At 50.4% G+C, this 22,248-nt stretch overlaps 1 protein-coding gene across 1 annotated transcript in view; it reads right to left on the reverse strand.

Moving 5' to 3' along the window:
• Window positions 1-12,111: 12,111 nt before the first annotated feature.
• Window positions 12,112-22,248, reverse strand: part of SMUG1 (single-strand-selective monofunctional uracil-DNA glycosylase 1) — a 63,961-nt gene continuing 53,824 nt past the window's right edge. The window contains exons 5-6 of the mRNA XM_019659764.1: window positions 14,809-14,917; window positions 12,112-14,380 (exon numbers count right to left, since the gene is read on the reverse strand). Of these exons, the coding sequence (XP_019515309.1) occupies window positions 14,817-14,917 (101 nt within the window). The 3' untranslated portion in view covers window positions 12,112-14,380; window positions 14,809-14,816. The remainder of the gene's footprint in view (window positions 14,381-14,808; window positions 14,918-22,248) is intronic.

The raw sequence follows: 22,248 nt of genomic DNA on the forward strand, positions 1-22,248 counted from the left end.
AGCCCCTCCACCACCTCCTCAGCCCACAGGGCAGCCCTCTGCCTGAACCCCTTGACCCTGGTGTTTCAATAAAGTTTTCCTTTCATTGAAAAAAAATTTATATCATCTAGAACTTTCTCTTTTCTTTTTTTTCTTTCTTTTTTTTTTTTTTAAGCTGAGCCATCCTGCCACCTGTTGGCAGCTCAGCAGCTGCTCAGCTCGGGCTGGGACTCAAACCGCTGTTGCTCAGAGCTCTTAACGGACTGAGCCACTCGGCCGGCCCTTAGAACTTTCTTTTCAGGTTTATATTCTACTTCCAAATCCAGTCTTCTCCAGGAGGTCTTCCTTGATTAAGCTGAGCATGTTTTAATTTTCATCCCCTTCTCCCACTGCTCTATATCTCAACAAGACCTGCTCTTTGTGCTTGTTCCCCATGCTGTTTAAGTGTGACTTCTGTCTTCCTAACCATACTGCATAGTACATGCCTTTTTAGGCATGCTTGAGAGACGATTACCACAAATTGAAGAAGAAAAAACATATACACCAAAAAGAAAGCAGAGGAGAGTTTTTTCCCTTTTTTTTGCTTTAACATACAATTTGTCATGATTGGCGCTTGCTAGCTCTTTAGCACAATGAGAAGAGAATTTGATTTCTGCAAAACCTTTCAGGACACATAAAGTATGTGTAAATACCCAGGAATAAAGATCACATCTTTTACTTGTATTATTTTTCTAATTCTTGTACACTACAGGGTTTGCTCAAAGTCCTTGGTTTAAACTCTGAGTGTTAATCAGTTGACTTAGCTTTGGCTTGTGGTCCACTGAGATCTCTGGATCCTTTTAACCTAAAGAGTTATACTTGCCATGTGGATATATAGGTAGGGGAAGGACCTTTAAGTGTGACTCATGAGAGTTCTCCTGAGCCTCAGGCTCCAGGCTGTGTGTGTGTGTGTGTGTGTGTGTGTGTGTGTGTGTAGAGGGGTGGGGGCAATGAGGGGCTACCCCCTGCAGTGCCCCATTTAACATGGATGAGGAGGGTGTGTGTGTGTGTGTGTGGGGGCGGGGCAGGGGGTGGATGGGGAGACTAGAGACAGACTGTATACTGAGCTGGCAGTTGCGGGCAGGGTTGGGTGGGGGGAGTGGAGAAAGGGGAAGAGAGGAGTCTGGGCCAAGGCCAGAGGTGGCTCCCAGGGGAGTCCTCAGAGCGGGCAGCCGGACGTCGTTCCATCCTTCCCGCCTGACGGATGGGTCTGTTGCTCAGGCACAGGCTGTCAGGCCAGGCCGCTGCCAAGGCAGAACAGTGGCGCTTCTGTGCGCGCTACTCCGCACGCTTAGAGAATGGGGCCCGCCCGGGAGGCCGAGGGAGTGATGGAGAAAGCAGACGTCTCGGAGCTGGAGCCGTGAGGGGCGGGGACCCAGAGCCTCAGGAAGCCTGTCTGCCTCACTGAAACAAGGCCCAGAGGATGCCAACAGAGGAGGGTTGTCAGAGATGTGTGTGGGGGGGCACGCGGACTGGGGTCAGCGAGTGAGAGCGTTTGGGGGTTGCTGTTGGCCGGAAGAGGCTGAAGGAGGGTTAATGTGAAGAGCTTGGTCTTTTAGCCCTAAGCCCCCTCCCGTTTAATAACAAGAGCTTTGCGCCTGCAGTTACTCCATGTTTGTTTCCTGGTCAGACGCTCAGAAATCTGTCAACCTGCTCCCCTCCCCCACCTCCACCGTCACCATCCCTGCTGGCATCTTCCGCAGCCTCACCGGGTCCACCGCGCTCCCGGTCCGCTAGGCCCGGAGGGCGGGATCCCCGCGGCTCACGCTCGGGACCGGGGATCCACGAGGCTCCGCGATCCGCCTCTGGCCGTGCTCCGACCCCGCCCCGCAGCCGCCTCCCCCTCAGCGTTAATTAAAACTTGCGAGATGGAGAGGCTGGCGCGGGCGGCTCCGTTTTATTTGCAGCATCTTTCATGCTGCTGACGATCGTAAAGGGCTTTAATATTGAAATATGGGCCATTTTCCCAGCTCCAGCCCTCGCCGCGCGCTCCCCACACCCCCACACCCAGCCACCCCGCGCTTGATGAAAGAGCCCCTGCAAATCCATTAAGAAGAGATAATTGAAAACTCCGGGGTAATATTTAAGGCCGCTCGCGGACGCGGGGCGGAGGGCCCCACAGAGCCCGCCGTGCCCGGCAGTGCTGGTGCTCGCCTGTCCCCTGCGCTCCAGGGCCGTCAAGGCCCCGCGGCCTTCGCGGGGCCTCCTCGCTGTACACGCCTCACTCCCAGCTCTCAAAGGGCCTGCTCTGCGCTTCCTTGACTCTGCGGAAGACTTGCCTCGAGAGACTCCTAGTTCCATAAAGAGTGACAGGTCGCACTGTGGGAAAGATGGCCTGGGGCCAATGTGCACGGTGGCCGCAGCGTCTTGCCCCACTGGTCTGGCTGGGATTCGATACATCAGCTTGGCATCCCTGGGCATTGCATTCCCCTCTGCCTGCAATGTCCCTCCAAGCACTTGTCCACACAGGGAACTGCTGTTCCTCCATCAAAACCAGCCCAGCTGCTCCAAAGTAATGGCGCAGTGTGGGGTGGGTGGGAGTATAGTCACACCAAGATGGACCATGAGGTAATCATTGTTGTATCTGGTGATCAAGACACAAGGGTTTATTATACTGTTCTAATTTTGTATGTGTTTTTAATCTTCTACAACAAAAATTTTTAGAAAGCAGCTCAAGTATTTTCCTTTAACTCCTCCCTCTCCTATAAAGATGGGCTACCTGTTGTCATGTACATTGCTGTCCCTTACCACATTGTATTATCATTACTGTTTAAAGTCTGTCCCCCTACTAGATTATGATATTTTGAGGACAGGGATCAGATCTAATTTCCCTCCTTAGCCCTTGCTCCTGGCTCAGTGTCAGGCATATAACATGTGCTCAGTAAATGTCATTGAATTGGCTGCTATGAGTCCCTAGAGGCCTCCAGGGTTTCAAGATTAGGATGCTAGCACATGAGAGTAGAGGGGAGGGTGGAACAGAGCATGAAAGAGACACAGGGTCTGTGCGGTTGGGTTGGGGGTCATGCCTGTTTTCCACAGAGACTGGCTCCAGGAAGTTCCCAGAATGGGGCAAGGGGGTGGGGGAAGGGCTGAGGACCCCGTTTTGCACTGTGGCATTGGAATCCTTAGGTCTCTACCTAGGTCTTTGGGCAGCAAGTGGGAGAGGGGTTCTCTACTCCATTTAGCTCACTTTCCCAATCAAGTCAGATTTGACAGGTCTGCTGTGAGTCTGTGTGTAATACTTGCGAGCACTCATATGTGTCTTGGGTGAGGGAAAGGGAGAAGAGAGGAGAGGAGGGGGTATTTGAAGACCTACTTGTGCAAAAGGCATGAATGTCTCAGGCATTTCCACTGATACCCAGCTGGCGCCTATCCCTCAGCAGGGCCTTTTCTTTTTTTTTTTTTAAGATTTTATTGGGGAATTGGGAGAGGGGAACAGACAAGTTGCTGTCCTTTGATTCTTCAGTCTAGTTGTGGAGGACGTTGCCTCCCTGGCCCATGTTGGCATTGTGATCATTGCACTCTTCCCGGGTGAGGCAGAACAGCTCCAGGTTGAGCTGTTGTTCACCATCCCAGCTGCAGAGGGCACAGCGTCACTGGCCCCCATGCGGGACCTGAACCGGGGCCCTGCTGCTCAGAGCCAGCGTCCCAAGCCAGCTCCCAACCAACGTGCCACTTGGCCAGCCCAGCAGGGCCTTTTCTGATCATCCCTCTTTTTTTTAAAAAAAAAAAAGGTTTTATTGGGGAATTGGGGGAGGAGAACAGTGTTGGGGAATTGGGGAAGGGGAACAGCCAAGTTGTTGTCCTACGATCTTCAATCTTAGTTGTGGAGGGCACAGCAAGCTCAGCTCCAAGTCCAGTTGCACAGCTCAGCTCAAGGTGCTATGTTCAATTAGTTGCTGGTGGGCGCAGCCACCATCCCATGCGGGAGTTGAACCCACAGCCTTGTTGTTAAGAGCACATGCTCTATCCCCTGAGCCATTCTGGTGGCAGCTCAGCTCAAAATGCCGAGTTCAGTCTTTAGTTGTGGGCAGGCATAGCCCACCATCTCGAACAGGCAACCTTGTTGTTAGGAGCACATGCTTTCACCAGCTGAGCCATCCTGCCACCTGTTGGCAGCTCAGCGGCAGCTCAGCTCAGGCACAGCTCACTGGCCCATGTGGGAATCGAACCAGCGACCCTGTTGCTCAGAGCTCACACTCTTGAGCAAGCTCTTAACCAACTGAGCCACTCAGCCGGCCCAGATCACCCCTCTTGCCCCAGACTTCTCCACGCAGTGCCCAGCATCCTGCGGGGTTGTACTCACAGGAAGGCACCATTGAGGGAGGGGCTGTTCTGACTCAGCTTCCATCCGCATGCTGTCCCTGAGGCCACAGTTGCAGGGACAGCTCTGTATGGCCAGGATGGGGCCCATGCCCTTCCAGCTCTCCATTTCCAAAGCAAGCACTCCTTACTAGAGAAAAAAACAACAAAAACATCTGGAAGGAGCCAACAGAACATTGGGTCTAGTCCCCTCTTAACATCTGTGGGGCATCTGAGACCCAGAAAGGATACGTATGTGAGGCCATTGATGACAGAGCCAATGCAGTATACCAGCAAATTAGTGGCAGAGTTGGAACTGGAATCCCAATCTCTTCACCTACTTTAATAGACACAATTAGTATTTGAAGTGCCTTTTAGCAAACCTTTTTTCATTTAATTCTCATAAACCTATGGGATTGTATTACAGTTCCCATCTACAGATGAGGAAATGAGGCTCAGGAGGGTTAATGATTTGTCCAAAGTCACACACTAGTAAAAAACAGATCCAAGACTTGAACCCCAGCTTGACTGGCTCCAATTCCAGTGCTCACTTCTCCAGTGTCCACTCCTCAACCTCAACACACAGACACACAGCCAAGCTGGGCCATTTTCCCACTCTTCCGTCCATTCCTGGGACATCTGCAGCCAAAGGTTTTTCTTCCCTCAGCCCTCCTCCCCCTCCACAGGGCAGTGCTTTTGCCCCACATGCAGGGGGGCGGGGGGCGGGGAGGTGTCCCCCTGCTATGGTTCATAAACTGAAGCCACACAGAGCCTAGTCTCCTGCACATAGCCCTGCTCCTGTCTGTGGCCACCAAGGCCTCAGCCATAAATCCCCAGGTCTCAGCTCATAACCATTAGCAAGCAATTGGGCTCATCAGGACACATTTATGAGACTTAGGTCAGATAAATGGATTGCCGGAGGTCAGGAACTAGGGATCTGCTCGCCTTGCCTTGCTTCCGAGGTGTACCCAACCACCCAGACACTGGCAGATTCCTTGACTTGGAGCTACAGGTAGAAGTGGGGATGTTGGCACAGTGGGGTAAAGATGTATCCCCAGGTAATCACACTCATGGAAGGAAAGGGGTATGGAGATGTAAAGCCACAGATAGCTCATGGTCATGAGGGCGAGAGACACACCTGCGCGCGCGCGCGCGTGCGCACACACACACACACACACACACACACACACACACACACACAGAGGCACATACACAAATGCATGCGCACTCTCACACTCACCTCTGATTCAAATCCAAACTTTTCAGCAACTGCTCCCCCTGACTCTGCCCATCTCAACAATGTCCTCGCACTGCTCCAACTTTGAGGTGTTATCTAGATCGTGCTTCTCAAACATCACTGTGCATACAAATGACTGGGGATCTTGATAAAATGCAGACTCTGATTTAATTGATCTAGAGTGGATCCTGGGATTGTTTTTCTAACCAGCTCCCACATGAGGCTGAAGTTGTTTCTCTAAGGATTTGAAACAATGGTCCTGGGAAGTTTGGAAAAGCCGCTTCCCCACTAGATTCTGCTACGCACACCCAAATGACTAAGCCGCTCCTGGAATGCTGTTCCCTCACTCTTCACAGGGCTCCTTCTCACTCTTCAAATCTCAGCCCAAATGTTGCTTCCTCTGAGAAAATGTCCCTGACCATCCAATTTAATGGGCCCCCACTCTACTCTGTGATTCTTTAGCTGTCTTCATAGCAGGTATCACAACTTTCATTTATATATTTTGTTCACTTATTTTTTGTTTTGTCTGTCTTACCCTCTGAACTGTAGGGTCCCTGATTTCATGGACCATACCTGTCCTGTTCATTCATAAATCCTCAGTGCCCAGTGCCTAGCATGCAGTAGATATTCAGTAAATGTTGCTGAATAAATGAATGAATGAATGAATGAATGAATGAATGAATGAATGAAGCACTTCCATGCTAAGAAGTGGCAGGGGAAAGAGTAGCTGAATCAGGGGCTGAGGCCATAGGCAATTAGAGAAAGTTTCTTGAGGAAGGAAAATGGGAGGAAAAGAACAGTGTGGAGACATAGGAGAGATGATCCAAGGAAAGGGGGCCGAGGAAAGTGCATCTGGGTAACACATTGGCCCCACTGGTTCCAGTTGACATGGAAGCGTCCTCAAAGAGAGATCCTGGGGGGAGGGGGAGGTGTGCAGAGTCTTAAAAACCATGGCAGGCTATGGAAAGGCACATGGCCCTCCCCCAGCCTCCTGGGCAAGGACGTTATTTATTTTTTCTTATGCTTGACAAGTCCTTATTGAGCCTCTGTTACATGCCAAGCACTGTGCTGGGTGAACATATAGGGATGAACACAACAGATCTGATTCCTGCCCTAATGGCGCTTACAGTCTATCAGGAGAGACTCATGTTAAACAAATTAATTTGCTACGGTTGGGCCAAGTCTACAACTGGAAGTGGATGATGAGGGTGTGATGGATGGTGGAGAAGCTTCCCTAGGGAATGACAATCACCCAGAGTCCTGAGGGGTGGGGCTCTTCCTTGCCAGCCCCCTGCCTGCCTCAGTGTTCATTCTGGACTTTCCTGCATTCCTCAGCACTGTCCCTTTAAGAGGCGCGCCTCTCTTCTGAGCAAAGGAGATTCCGGGCACACAGCCGAGCCTGCCAAGGTTGTGGGCTATAAATCAACCCTGGCACTCCCTTGGCAGCAGGCTCTCCTCTGAGTTGCCCAGATGGCGGGCAGGCCTGGGGCTCCAGGGGCAGCCAGGCACACAGGAGGGGCAGGCAAGGTGGGGACACAGCTGGGCCCCAGGCCACAGTGGCAGCTGCTCACCTCTGTCTAAGGGCCTTGGGCCAGAGAAAATGCCAAGGTCCTTCTATGCCAGTTGTAGGGACCTTCTGAACTCTTGAGTCACAGGCTGGCAGGAGCCTTTGGGGTCACTGCCCTCACCCCTGCCAGTGACCCAGGCCTCACAGACATCCTCTGAGACCCATCCCTTTTGGATGACCTCTTGAGGTCACAGTCTGCTCTAGCACCTCCAACCTGAAAGTTCTGCTTGTGGTCTCACTCTCTTTCCTCTTGTCATAGCCAAAGTGTGTTCTTTTATCCTCTCTGAAGGACAGCAGCCTTCCATTTGGTGGAGGCTTTGGGGCTGTGATGGTGTGTCCCTCTGCCTTCACTTTAAGCCTCCCAGGAAGAGAGGATAAGCTTTCTCAAGGTCAGCTGGAGAGGGTGGAACTCTGCCCTCTTGAGAGTTGCCATCCCTCAGCCACCCTCACAGGTGCTGTGACAGAGGGAACATATGTCGCTCCCACCCCAGAGGACAGTGACAACATCTAAGCAGCCACAGCCCCACAGCGCTGGGCTCAGCAGGCTTTGACAGAACTGGAAAGTCAGCCTCTCTCCTGGGCCTGGGGCTGGGTCTGGGCTGTGTGTGGAGGGGTGGAAGCCAAGCCTGGAGAACCCTCTCACAAAGGAATAAACAGGCTTGACTGCTCCCCCCGCCCCCCCAAATAGCCAACAGTGTTTCTAGAACAGTGGAAAATTCCCGAGTTATAAAACAATAGAGTCTTCCTGGGGTGTTCTTGTCCTCAAATTCTCCTGTGAAAAGTCAGAGCTCACAGGGCTTAGAGATCCTCTTACATACTCACTGTTCAAATGAGGAAACTGAGACCCAGAGAAGTAAGCCCAGGCCTTTCGGCATTCTACACCATATCTGCCTCCACGGAAAACGCCTGAACCACCACCAAGCAGGATGTATTAGGCTCCAACTACAATAGAGTAGATGGAGGTTAGATAACAAGTAGAACTTTCTCAGAATAGATTACAGAAAAGGATGAGCAGCAAAGTAAAGGCATTGAGTTCTCCATCACAGTGGGGTGGGAGTGGGGAGGGATGGAATCAGGAATCAGATATAAATTTTGCCAAAAATATAGAGAATGGCGGAGAAAGGGGCTGACATGGAACCCAGAACAGGGCAGCTGGGGTGTGGGGCTTCTGGGGTCCTTCACTGAGGACCTCCAGCCTTCACCTGTTCCAGGCTTCTGGGTATTTACAGTAGTTTAAATCCGGGCCTTACCTCAGCTAATTCTCTTGGCTTATTCCCTGCTCTCCCGGGATGGCTTATCTGGCTGCCAGAGTCATTTGCCGTCTCTAATTTGTGTTTAAATTAAAGTTCCCACAAACTGGGGCTTAATGTGCTGTTACCAAGAACTCCCAGGCCCCCTACAGCTCCAGGAAGTTGAAGGGGCTGGGTGGGGGGTGGGGAAGGCCATTTTGCAGGCATCAAGGCTGATCCCACTGGGCATAGGGACCTGGCTTGGATGGTCCAACTGGGTGTCTCTGATCCTTGTGCTCTCTCCAAAATGGTGGTGCCTGGGGGCAGGACAGGGCAAGTCACGCTTGCAAAGGGTTTGGAGATCAACAGGCTTGTTAAGGCACTGTCCTGTGGTTGTTTACTCTTTTTCAGGACTTTGGGAAGGTGTCAGGGGAGGGAAGCAATAAGAAGAAGGCAGGGATAGAAAATAACGGAGAAGGCATGAGGTTCCATTTTTAACATTTACATGTAGTGTTCCCAGTGTACCAGCACTGCTCCTAAGGACCTCCTATCTACTCACTGAACTGTCCCCACAACCCTGTGAGGTAGGTGGCTTATCATCAGCCCTATGTTTATAGATGTGGAAATGGAGGCACAGAAAGGTCAACTAACATGCCCAAGATCACACAGAAGTGGATCCAGGATTCACATCCATGCAGTCTGGCTCCAGATTCCCAATGCTCTGCCTGCCACTTAAGCCAAGATTTATCTCCCAATCCGTTAATCACAAAGTGGGGAATCTCTTAGATCGCCTGAGTGACTGAGGCAGATGAAGTTCCTGTCCTACACCCCCTTTCCCTCTCTAAGTCAAATAAGGTAGTTGGAAGGATTAAGGGTCTAGGAAGGTTTAAGGAGACAGCTGTCAGAGTGGCCAGTGCAGGGCAGGCCCTTAGCAGTAATTTCCTTCCCTTTGGCCTAACCACAGCCTTCCTGCTGCAACTGCTCGCACTATCTCTTGATTCTGTTTTCCAGGGAATGGAAAACATCCATCAATGAAAACCCTCAGTAGAGTGTTGTCACTCATTCGCTGGTCCAAACCCTCCCTTCCTCTGGGAGGCCCAGGAGAAGGGCAATCAAGCTAACCTGGAGCCTCAAACTGCCCGGTGCCCCTCTCCTCCGCACCCAGGTGAGCCAGTCAGAATTCCAACAGGAAACAAATGACATGTTCAAAAGGGCTTCACTGAAGGGAGTTCAATGACATGGCAATTTTCAAAGCATGGACGGAATTGAGGGAAACAGTAAGGGCTGATGAGGTGCTGGGAAGCCTCAAAGGGGCAAGAAATGAAATGGTGCCACTAAAGCCGGATGCGAGCTGGGGTCAGAGGAGAGGGACCACCCAGCCAAGTTACTGCCACTGGGGAACCACAACCCCTGCCAGGACTGCAGGCAGGTAGGAGGGGGCAGGCAACACATATCCTGGCTTCTCTCTCCCTTCCTTGCCAGGACCCCTGCTGGCCAAACCGGACTAGAAACAAGAAGTAAGGAGCCCAGGTGATGCAGGCTCTGCGTGTGTGTGTGTGTGTGTGTGTGTGTGTGTGTGTGTGTGTGTGTGTGTGTGTGGGGGGGGGGGGGAGGGGCGGGGAGGCAGCCTCCCAGCCCAAGGAACACAGAAAGCCAATAGGAAATATCTCCATCGCTTCCCCCAGGATGCCCTTCTGACCCTGGAGCCTTATCTCCACTGCTTAGTGCCACTTTTATCACTGCCTGCAGCCAAACAGTGACTAACAGGGAAGGAGATTCAAGACTCCTGCTTTGACATAAATGGTCCCTCGCACAAGAAAGGTGAGATCCAGGCAGGAAGGAGCTCAAGGTAAGGGGGCCGCTCTGGCTGTGCAATGTTCACCTGAGCATGGGAAGAGGACAGGGATGGACAGCATTGGGGCAAGTGCTGTCAAACGGCGGTGCTAAATGACTCTCCTATCTCAGTTTGTGGTACAAATTAATGTGATCTTGCCCCCCCCCTAGAATGAGTCCTGTGGGGGCAGGGATGTTGTCTTGTCCATCCTCAACACCTACCTCAGTGACTCTTTGGTGCAATCTGAATTTACTGAATAAGTAAGTGGATAGTAAATAAAGGAATGAACAAGCCTATTTGCAGCTCATGGGCACACCCCTGGGCCCATGCCAGGGAGCACTGTTGAATGAATGACACACAATTCTCCTACAGAAGTTTTATTTCAATCACCCACCACCTCTGACTTCCCATGCAGCCATTCAGTCACTGGCCACACAAGCCCACATATGTCTCCGAACTGGCCAGAGGCTGAACTTTGATAGCACCCGCTCAAACGTGCAGTGACTTCACTTGGCTCCTCTCCATGAGGCAATAGGGGAAACAGCGAGTTACTTCATTTCTCACAGCCGACTTCCTGTGAGCTCTTTCTCCGGAGGAATCTTGATCCATGGCAAACCGTCAGGGGTATTCCCGGCTGGAACCCTTGGCAAGAGATGGGAGGCGGGGATGACAGTGCCAAGGAGGCAGCTGAAGGATCGTCACCCTGGGAGCCACAGCTCTGGCTTGCTTGTTCCAATGGGCCATAAAGACTGAGCGAGGAGGGGGAAAGGGAGGGAGGGGCACCAGAAGAACAAACTAGAGTTCCCAAATGTCGTCACTGTGCCAAGCCCACCTGGTGTAGTGACTCTGCACAGACTCTGGGACTGCATGACTGGCTTAATCATCCCTGCTCTGCCACTTGCCGGCTGTACGACCTTGGGCAAGACACTTCATTATTACCCTCGGTTTCATCATCTTTAAAAAAGTGTGGCTAATACTAATACCTACTTCATGTGGTGGTGGAGAAAAGTAGATGAGTTAATGGTTGTGCAATATTTAACAGAGAACATGGTCCACAGTAAGCCCTACATAAATTTCATTACATAAAATGGAGCAGGACACTTGGGTTCTAGCTCCACACACTTTCTCTCTCTGTAATAAGCCCAGCCTTGGATACCTCTTATGTTTCCGGGAGAAGAGAACTAATGCATGTGAAAACGATAATGTGTTGAAAGTGTGTTATTCGTCATCAAGATCATGTAAGAGGCCTGATTTAGCAGGAGGTGGGGGGTGCTAAAGGGCTGTCAGTCATCAGCTTCTGATTATCTGCCTTGTTGAGGTCCCCTTCTTGTCAACATCATCAGCTCTTTGGCTTGTTCAGGTCTTTGGTTGACAACATCCAGGCCTCTCACGGTCCCTCCCACACAGCAAGGACTGGCAGGAAAAGGCTTTTGAAAGCAAAACTGGCCCTTCCCTTCCTATTCATGAGGTAGGTATAGCCAGGGACACAGCTATGAGTGAGGAGCTGGCACCTCCTCCTCAGCCTGCTTTCCCTTTGGACAGGAGGGCCGGGACCAAGCAGGGGCAGGATAGGGGAGGGTGGCCAGCTCTCTCTGTGCTGGGGCCTCAGAAAGAGATGTATTTGTCATGGAGAGCTGGGGGCTGAAAACAAATACACACCCCTAAGTCCATACCAATGTGCTGCCGTTTAATGCTGCCTATGTGATTTCAAATAATCGCCAGCATCTTTGAGTCTCAGTGTTTCTCATCTTCAAAATGGGACAATTATACCTAATTCAAAGGGTGAAGAGCGATATACAAGTCCCTTGGTACATGGCTAGCCCAATATATGGTAGCTATTATTAGCTAATATATTGCATTATCTGCACACCATCCCCTCTGAGGATGGAGAAGTAAGTGCTGACATCCAGACTAGAAAAGGTGATGGCCCCAGAAAGTGATTTATAACTCTGATTTGTTTACATTTGCATTCCTGAGCACATAGTAAGTACTCGCTTGTTCATTTATTCAGCATACGTTTACAGAGCTCATACAACTTGCCGTTATTTTGCTCACTTATATTTATCTTACTCTCACCACTAGAACTGCAAGGTTCATGAGGGCAGGGGCAATGTCTATTGGGTTCTCCAGATGTTTAATGAATGCTTGCTGGGTGAGTGAATGGATGGAGCTTGAAGTGTGTCTCCAAGACTGAAATGGGCTGGGCAAAGTGGTGGGGGCAGGAAGTCTGCATTCTGGGCTTAGTTTTAGGACAAAACTTTCCCTTGACCTTGGAGCCTCCACAGACCTCCCTTCAGCTGTGAGATACTGGAGGATCACTGGAGACCAGACATGTCTTCTAATGGGAAAACATCCATTCATCCACTCGGGTGTGTCAGAAACCCCCAGAGAAGGCTCTGAGTCCCCCAGTCTGAGGAGTATAGCAAATTACCCAAACAACAATAATGATAAAAAGACAGAGTTGATATAGAATGGAAGCAGTAGCTGCCCCCTCAGTAACTTAGCAGAGGGAGGACTATTCCAGCTCAGTATATGTCATTAACACAAAAGAAGACATGACCCACCCAAGACCCTGCTTTCATGAATATTGGGGGCTCCCACATATAAGACACTTATTCTTGCCCCTAGACTTCATTCTATATGACCCAGGCTGTCTAGAGACATAAGAGTGAAAGGAGGATCATAATATCCCAAAGGTGGAAATAACGCAAATGTCTATGAACTGACAAATGGATACACAAAACATGGCATATCTATACAATGGAATATTATTCAGCCATAAAAAAGAATGAAGTACTGATACATGCTACAACATGGGTGACCCTTGAAGACATTACGAAAATGAAAAAAGTGAGTCACAAAAGACCACATGGTACATGATTCATATGAAAGTCGAGAATAGAGAAATTTATAGGACAAACAAATTTAAGGTTTGCCTAGGGCTGGAAAGGGTGTGGGGGGTTAAGGGGGTGATAATGAAAAGGTATGAGCTTTCTTTTTAAGGCAATTAAAGGGTTCTAAAATTGACTATGGTAATAGTTGCACATATCTGTGACTGGACTAAAACCGCTGAATTATACACTTTAATGATGAATTGTACAGGATGTGAATTATATCTCAAGAAACTCGTTTTTTTAAAAAAAAAAAAGAGAGAAAAGGGAAAGGGGCAGTTGAGATGGAGCAGGAAGGCTGTGATCAGAAGCAAATTCCAGGCACTGTTGGTCCTGGCTGCCCCCCAAGCCAAAGCCCGCAGGTCACACACAGGCAGTGTTATGGCAGCCCCTAAGGCACGGCTGGGGAAGATAAATTCGCCTCAGGCAGTGTGGAGCTGGTTCCCTTCTCCCCTGACAGCTCCCTCTCTGTGTTTTTTCTGGCACAAGAAACATTGTGTCTCCTTGTATAAATAGGGGAAATTTATGATAGTGTTCCCCCTTCTCCTTCCTGGTGGGCTAATAGGAAAGGAGGAGGAGGGAGATGTGGGAAGACTGGAGGGAGTCAGAGGGATCCCCTGGCCTGCCTGGCCTGTGGCCCTGGCTCTCCTTTGCATGTTTGACCATCCAGATGACAGCGCTGCTCATTGGTTCTTCAGGCCCAGGGAGGAAAGTCTCCAAGGCAGATATCCAGCAGGAGGGACACAGGGGAAATGATGAAAACATGGCCTGGCTATCCCAAAGCGTTATGGGGGGAGACACAGGCCCCCTGCCTAGCTTAAGTTATTTTTGTTCTTGGGGGCTGTTCAGGCAGCTGAGGTGGTAGGAAGAGAACTTGTCTTGGATTCTGAAAACTTGCAGAAAAACAAAGTGCATGAGCTTAAGCAAGTCACTTCCTCTCTCTTGGTCTTATCTGTAATAAAACATGGGATGAGGTGGGGAATGAACTTATAAGGGGTTTTCAAACCGGTTTTAGCTGTGGGGTCCTTTCTTCAAATAAAACCTATATAGCAACCCAGCATCTAACATGTGTGTCCCGCTGAGTTTCTTGGGTTGAAGTGAGGGTGGGAGATGCCCAGGCCCCTGTGGTGATTGTGAAGGAGCTTGGCCAAGCATCACACGATCTCCATCTCTGTCCTCAACAAGGGATTTGCGTCATGGTGAACCGCTGGAGCTCTGCGCACTCTGTGGGTTGGAATCCCAGCTCTCCCGCTTACTATGTGTCCGTTGGCACATGTCTCCTTTGGGCCTCAGTTTCCTCATCTGTAAATTGAAAGAATAGTGATGCTTATCTCAGAGGACTGTCATAAGGATAATTTAAACTAATGTATGGAATCTCTGGCACTCAATAAATGTTATTATTATAATTATTCCATGATCTGATATAATCCTGCTGGTGGGTTTGAACTGACCAATCTGGTGTGAGAAGGTATACTAGCAAGGATGATGGCAAAACTGCTGTAACAAAAGGGTCCAAAACACAGCCACATATAGAAAACAAGTTTATTTCTCACGTAACAGTCTGGAAGGGAGCAGTCCCGGACGGCAGGCAGCTCTGATCCACCTGGTCAATCAGAGACCTGGGTTCCTATCATATTGTTGATTTACCCTCTCTTAGGGATTTCTCCTCAACTTCAGTCAAAGCTCAGTCTGAGGTACATTTGTTCCAGCTCATAAAAAGGAGAACTTACCCAACATCTTAAGGCTCTGATGACATTGCTTGGCTCACATTCCCCTCTGGACACACCTCACAGGAGAGGCAGCTGGGAAGTGGAGTGTCCAGCTGAGAGGCTCTCTGTCCTTGTGCAACAAGGAGAGAAGTGACTTTAGTGGACAACTGACAGTCTTAACCCAGGGCTCAAACCCACACCTGAACCTCCCTCTTCCACTTCCTCTCCCAGAGTCCACAGCCCAGAAAACAATGTGATCCCCAGTGAGGTCCCGCCATCCATGCCAAGATCAGTAGTCCCAGGAAAGTGACTTGGAGGCCTCCTTCCAGAGAGAATACCCTTCTATCCATCTTCCTCATGAGGATGTGAGAAAGGTTTCTGTCCCCACTGCCTGCCAGTCACCCCACTCAGTTTCATCCCGCTCTCTAACCCCTGTTCACAGCTAAAACCAGTCACTAGATGTGACTACAATGTGAGGGTGCAGGATGACCTACTAGGAATGGAAGGCAAGACATGCTTTACAGGCACCCCAGACATGGGTTTTGGTGCCAGGCAAACCCAGCTACCAAATGTGTGACCTGAATTGGGGATTAAGCTCTCTGAGCTTCAACTGGCTCTTTGGAACATAGGAGTAAGAAACCCACTTGTCAGGGTTGTTGTAAGCATTAAATGGGATAACGTGTAATAGTAGGCCATCAATAAGTGGGAACTGATTTTACTTGGTGCCAGCTAGGCAAATCCAAGGCAAACCCCAGGCAATTGGGATTCATGTCCCTGGCCTCACCCAGCCTTGGGATGGCCTTTCTTCCTCTCCTACCTGGCCAATGCATTACTCCCTCCCTCTTCTTTACTTCCTATCTTCATTCCCTTCCCATCTGCACGCTGATCTATACTGTCCTCCTCCAGGAAGTCTTCCCTGACTGAAACATTCCCACTTGACCTCTTCCTACCCCCACTGCCCATCCCCATCTTCCAGCCTCCCCATGGTCCTGGCCTCGTCCTGGTCCTAACTTTACATGTGTCCCACCTCAGCCATCAGAAAGTATACAGCATTGGAAGGGAGTTAAGATTTGTCATCAGGCAGATCAGAGTTCAGATCCCAACTCTGCCACTTTCTAGCTTTATGTATTTGGCAATCCATTTCACCTCTTTGGCCCTCTGTTTTCCTCACCCTCTAGAGTGAAGTCAGGTGTGTGGGGGCTGGTCCATAGTTAGAGGGTGGTTTGGTAAAGGTCAGTCTCCTCTGTCTCACCCAATCTCCCCCAACCCACGCTCTGGGTACCAACTCTCTACCAAAGGGAGCTATTAGACCAGGAAAGTAATTCCCCCATCACAGCCCTCCCAGGGGAAAAGGCAGTGATTTCCCCTGAAGTCTGTGGGCACGAAGAGGAGACTACCAACCAAAGAGCCAGAGCAGAGGCCAGGGAAGAACTCAGGCGTCCCAGCTCCAAAGGCCCCATCCCATGGCTCATTCTCACATGCCTTCACCCCCATGCACCCCAGTTGTTAGACCAGATTCAGGGATGGGGGTGAGAAGGTGGATCTGATCACAGTTTCAAGGAATTTGTGGAGCTCTCAACCTCTAAGAGATTCCATGCCCCTATCTCCAAACTTCCCAGACCAGAAAAGCAACATCAAGAATAACTAATGGTTATACAGAGCTTCCTACACGACTGACACTGTGGTAGGCACTTCCTATGTATTAACTTATTTAATCCTCAAAAGAGCCTATGAGCTAGGTACTATTAATTCTATATTACAGATAGGAAGCTGAAGTATGGAGAGGTTAAGTAACTTGTCCATGATCATATAGCTTGTTAGTATAAAGCAGGGCTGAGAGTCAAAACCAGGAGGTCTGGCCCGGAATCCATGCTCCTAGCCACTATGCTATAACAAGAGCTAACATTTACTGGCTGTTTCTATGTGCCAAGCACTGTGGAACACACATTGCATGTATATCGTTTCATCCCAAACAACCCCCTGAGATAGATACTGTTATTATTATCCCAGTTTTACAGGCCAAAAAACTTAAGGCAGAGAGAAAAGTTAAGCAGCTTGCCTAAAGTCACACAGCTTGATAGCTTCAGAATCCCTAGCTGCTTTGCCTCACACCCCACCCTCACCCCCAGATCCTCCTTCTCTAGGCGGGTTTTTGAACTGCCAGCACCTTCCTTCACAAATCTGCTTTACCCCCACAGCCCACAATCCTTGTTTTCCAACTACTTCTATCCACTTCTATCCCTTTCTCTCCCTGCTTTCCCCCCAGTCCCTCCTCTTCCCCACAATGTCCCCCAAACCTTTCTGTCCCTCTCCCTCTGCTCCCGTCTTCCCTCCCCCACAGCTCCAGCTAAATCAGATGGATTTCACCCAAAGAGACCATCCAACGTTCCCCAATCAGGCCCCTACTGTGCCTCGATCTCCTGCCCCCAGGAGAGGCACCACAGTGGCTGAGCTGGAGCGGCAGAAATGAAATCCTCATTCGACCCCCCCACCCCACCCCCAGTGCCCATCACTCATCTGGGATTCCGGAGCGAAGAAGGGAGCTAAAGTGCAGAGCGTTCATTTAATATTAACAAATTGAAATGAATTCTTTTAATGCCAATTAACTTGGAGCGGCCCCTTATTAATAGTAATTTAGATTCATACTTGGGAGAAGCTGGGACGGGGGCTGGGCTGAATGTGCCTGGAATGTCAATGTGACAACGGAGCTGGAGCACCAGGAGGGGAGGAGCAGTGGCAGTTCTACTTCTGCCCAGTTGGGTTCTGCTTCCCTCAGAGAAACGGTTAAAGTCACCAGAGGCATATTTTCGGGAAACAGATTACTCTCATAATTTGATTTTTGTGCCTGCAATGAATCTGAAGAGGCTGAAACCATATCACATTTACCAATACACCATTTAAAAGGTGTATTTCACTAAAAAGAATGTCCTCAGAGCCAGGATGTACCCCAAACTCCCCTAAGCCAGACCTCACTGACCAGAAGTGATAAGCTCTCCCTCTTTTGTGTCCGTTCAAAGACATAGCAGAGATCAAAATGGGGTCTCCCAATCTCTGCCACCTCCACCTTAATCACAAGTAAAAGGGGGACTAAACATAGTGTGTCTCTTCTGGGAATCCTCTCCCAGGAGATAAGAGACCTAACAGGCTGACCCTGGGCTAACAGCTTACTTACACTTAGGGGAGAAAAAAAATACCTGCTTGCACTTTTCTTAGAATTTAGGGAAAATATGAGAATTAAAAATTCAACTTTATGGACCAAAGAGTTGCACAGAATAGAGCCAAGGAGAAAGACCGTAGCCCCAGAATAAAAAGCTGAACAGAAATTCTGCTCTCCCTGATTTTGCAGGCCTGGGGGGTGGGGTGGGGGTCAGACTGGAGGTGCCCAGAGCTAGAATCTGAGTGTAGGCTCTGACCCAAGCGGAACATTTCCCCCTTCCCAGGAGTCCCTCCTTGCCTGGGAGAGTTAGTCGAATTTGAAGCTGGGAATTGTGGAAGTTGGCGGTGGGGGTCCTGAGATGGAGGAGGCTGGAGTGCAAAGGGGGTTGGGGAAGGGGAAGAAAACGTACGAAATGGTGAAATTTATAAAATAAAAACTTTTAGAATGGTTTAACATTCAAAAGATTAAAGAACAGGTCGGGTTTTAAAAGGAGGGAAAATACAGTACATCAAAATTGAGACATAATAAACTAAAATGAGGACAATGTATAAACACTTCAAGTGAATTGTTCTTCAGAAGAGGAGGGGTTGGAATTAATCAAAAGAGACCTTGTTCACACCTCCACAGAGTTTCCCAAACAATAAATTCATTGACAAAACAAAAAGAGAAATCAACCTAAAACTCTCGATCCACCCCAAGGAGAAAAAAAAAATCAAGGAGATTCAGCAACAGCTGAAAAACTAGTGAGGAAGGATAAAAACAAATGAATAAACTTGATATCGGTTAAGTGATTATTTGTAAATATTGGAATTAGAAGGGTTGGAGAAACGCGTGAATTTGACATCATCAGAGAAGTGAAACTTACAAAAACATAAGGTATAACTCATCCCAAAAGAAAAGTAAACTCTTGATAAGTAGGATGTTCCTGTCCAAGGGAATATAAATTTTATCCAAAAAGTACCATTCACCCTCCTTAAGAAAAATATATTAATCTGAACTTAATTTTCCCCCAAATCTGAAATAGATTATACAAAAAATACAAAAGAATTTTCTTTCAATTAAAAGAAAAATCAGATTAAAACTGTCTAGTGGGGCAGGAAGGGGGACGCTGTTTGAAGGTGCCAGAAAGAATGAGGGAGGGGTGTTTGAGGGGTGGAGGACCAGCTTACCTTGCTAAGGAGCCGCCGCGGCGGGACAGAAGTGGGTACGCGACCCTGCCAGTGTCTGAGTGTTGGGGGAAAGGAGGAATAGGGGATCCGGGTGTCCCTGGACGAATACGGAGGGTGGAAGGACTAGGGGTACCCATCTCCCCACCTCAGCCGGGCTCCCTGCGGTACCCAGGCCTAGAGAGCTACTGAAAGTTACAAATTGCTTCCATTATTAGCTCATCCCGGGCGTTCTGGTCATTGGCCAGCCCCGGACCACGTGGTCTCTTGTACCAATCGATCGAATTTCTAGTTGCAATTCTCTGTCTGTCCCTGGGCTATGGGCAGAGAAGGGGGGGAGAGGTGGCGCGGGGGCTGGGGAGGGGCTACGGGGGGGGGTGTCTCTTCTCCCCCACTCCTCCTTGTCCAGGCCCTGAGTGCCGCCCCAGAAGGAGTCGAGGGAATGTGGGCTGGGACACACCGGGGAGGGCACAAGCTGGAAGAAGCCAGAGCCATCACCAAGGACCCAGGGTCCTCTCCTTCCAGCTCTTCCGCCGGACCGGCCCCGCTGGCCACTCCCTTTATAGAGCTCACTCAACCCGGGGAGTCCCCAGGCATATAGCCTGGCTCCTTGCCCCGGCGCTTAAAGGTCCCCTCTCCGGATCACTGTTTCTATCCCCACTTTGGGGAAGGTGCACCCGACTACTACCTCCCCGGAGCTCGCTCTGGATCAAGAGCTTGCGCTCTCAGGGAAGCCCTCCCCATCCTGACGGCCGAGTTTGAGCCCCTCCTGGGACCGTTTGAGAAAAGGACAAACTTTTGAGTGGATAAAAATCAAGAGGAGCCTATCTGGAGCAGGTGAGTTGGGCCCGGGAGGGCTGAGCTTTAGCCTGAAAACAATCTGTCTCTCCCTCTGTCTATCTCTCTCCTTCTTACTCCATCCCCTTTCCCCTGAAGGCAGATGCTAATCTGCCAACTCAGAGGCGTTAGAGCTGGGGTTGGGCGTCTGTCACAAGCGTGGGGCCAGAGCAGCTCTCCTGCCCTGAGTTTGGGGACTACGGTGGCAGTTGGCTGAGGAAAGAGAAGGGTTGCTTCTGAAACGGGAGGACGGGAGAAATTGGCGGCCTAGAGACCCAAAGAGTCTGAAGATGATTACTTCTGTCGCCAAACGCAACTTGCGGGAACTTTAGAAAAGTTTTTCAGGAGAAATAGAGAAAGGAGCAGAGTTGGGGCTTGAGGTTTAAAGTGGGACGGAGGAGCGCTCTGCTTCCTATACCAAAGGAAGGGTGCGTTTGCTGCTTTCCCAATCAGGGCTGAGGTAGAAAAAGCCGGCTGGTCCCGAACTTGCTGACCCCAGCAAACCCTTAGAGACGCTTAGAGATCATCAGAGGGGTCTCGGCGGACCGGAGAGAAGCAGGAGCCGAAAATAGCAGGTCCTGATTCCGCCCGGGTGGGGGGTGGGGTACCGGCCCAGAGCCCCAGCTGGGGACAGCCTCAGCTACCCCCGGGACCTTTAGCTCATTTTAAGTTAGGAGTGACACGAGAGAAGGAACGACTCCCAAATATCTTCTTTTAAATCCAGTTTGACTCAGAGACCCATGTTCCTAAAATAGAGTCAAGGAATTGCCCCCCGCCCCCTGGCCGCCCCCAAAACAACCTTCCTACTTTTTCCAGCTCACAAAAGAGGGCAGGAAAAGAGCCCCCTGCCCAGTCTCGGGGCTGAGATTGCCCCCCCCCCCCCCCCCGAAAAGTCCCGGAAGGAAAAGATGGAGGAGGATCTGAAAAGGGAGTCAAGGGCAGAGGGTGAGTTCAGAGGGCACGGCTGAACTGGGGGACCTGGGCAGAGTGGGGGGCGTGGGCAGGCCGGGTTGGTGCTCGGCCAGCCTGCGGATGATCTGGGAAGGCGGGCGAGGGCGAGGCCTCAGCAGGTGCACTGGTGGGGACCCGGGAGCTCTGGAGGCCGGGCCTGGGCAGAGAGTCTACGCAGCGGTGCGGCCCTGAGGAGCCGGTCAGGCGGCGGTAGCCCATTTGGAACACTTTTTGGAATAGGCCAGGTGGAGCTGTGGGTCCCAGGAGAGAAAATTCCCACGTCGACACCGTGGTCTCTGCGGCCTCTATCCTGCCCGCACCTCCACCTCCATAGGCCGCTTGGCTCTGCTCAGTCAGGAGCGGCAAAACCGCTCAGGCCTTTGTTTTCACTGCGCCCGAGGTTTTTCTGCAGGTAATCCAGCAGCTTCCCCAGCACCTGCTCCTACTGGAGCCCCAGAATTGGGCCCACCTAGCTGAGAGGTTTAGGAGGCCACAGCCGGTACTGCCTAGAGCAGTGGTCTACCTAACACTGGGCCTTGAGAACGACGTGTCCAGGAGACAGACAACAAGGCGACTGATACTCAGAACAGATCTAAGCCCTTTTTCCTCCCATCCTGGGACGCTGCTCACCTCTCCAGCCCAGAGGAGTTGGCTGGAAGGTCTCATCCCTCCGCAACCCCAAAATCTACACCGAGCGGCCTGGGTTTTCTTTTGTAGGCTGCTGGGCTCTGGGTGCGCTAAAAGAAGGCATCCGCCTCTGGGCTCTGCCCCCTCCCTCTTGGATGAAGCCAGTCCTTTTTGTCCCTGCCTTCCCAACAGCCCCCACCCTGCACCCCACAATCTGTGGGGTGGTTTCTCCTTTATGCTTTCCTTTCTTCTCTTCCTCTTTCTCTTGTTTATTAAGATTGACAGAATGACAGTTTGGCAAGACTTCCCTAAGCCTGTAGTGGGGAGCTGTGGACCCAGCCCTGACTTCTCAACTAGGGGGAACAGCCCCATGCCTGGGCCCTTGAGATTGAACCCCAGACTGAGGGAAGATGAGAAAGAAGGGCATGGAAGATGGCTGCTGACACAGGACAGAGGCCCTGACTTGGGGAGGAGGCAGTTTTACACCATGTGCCTGTTGCAGAGAGAGGATTTAGAAACAAAGGAAGATAGAAAGAAGGCTGGGGAAACAGCACAAAGGACTGGAAAAATTGAGAATGAGAACAACAAAGAGAAAAGTCTGGTGAGGGAAGAAAAGATTTGAGAAAGCCCTAATGCTGGAGGCAGAGGAAGGGACCTCAGGAGGGTGGCTGGGAGAGAGATCAACATGAAGGAATAGTGACAAAGGACAGAAAGAAGAAGCAG

Source organism: Hipposideros armiger, unplaced genomic scaffold (assembly GCF_001890085.2).
Source record: "Hipposideros armiger isolate ML-2016 unplaced genomic scaffold, ASM189008v1 scaffold_303, whole genome shotgun sequence".
Classification (NCBI taxonomy): Eukaryota; Metazoa; Chordata; class Mammalia; order Chiroptera; family Hipposideridae; genus Hipposideros; species Hipposideros armiger.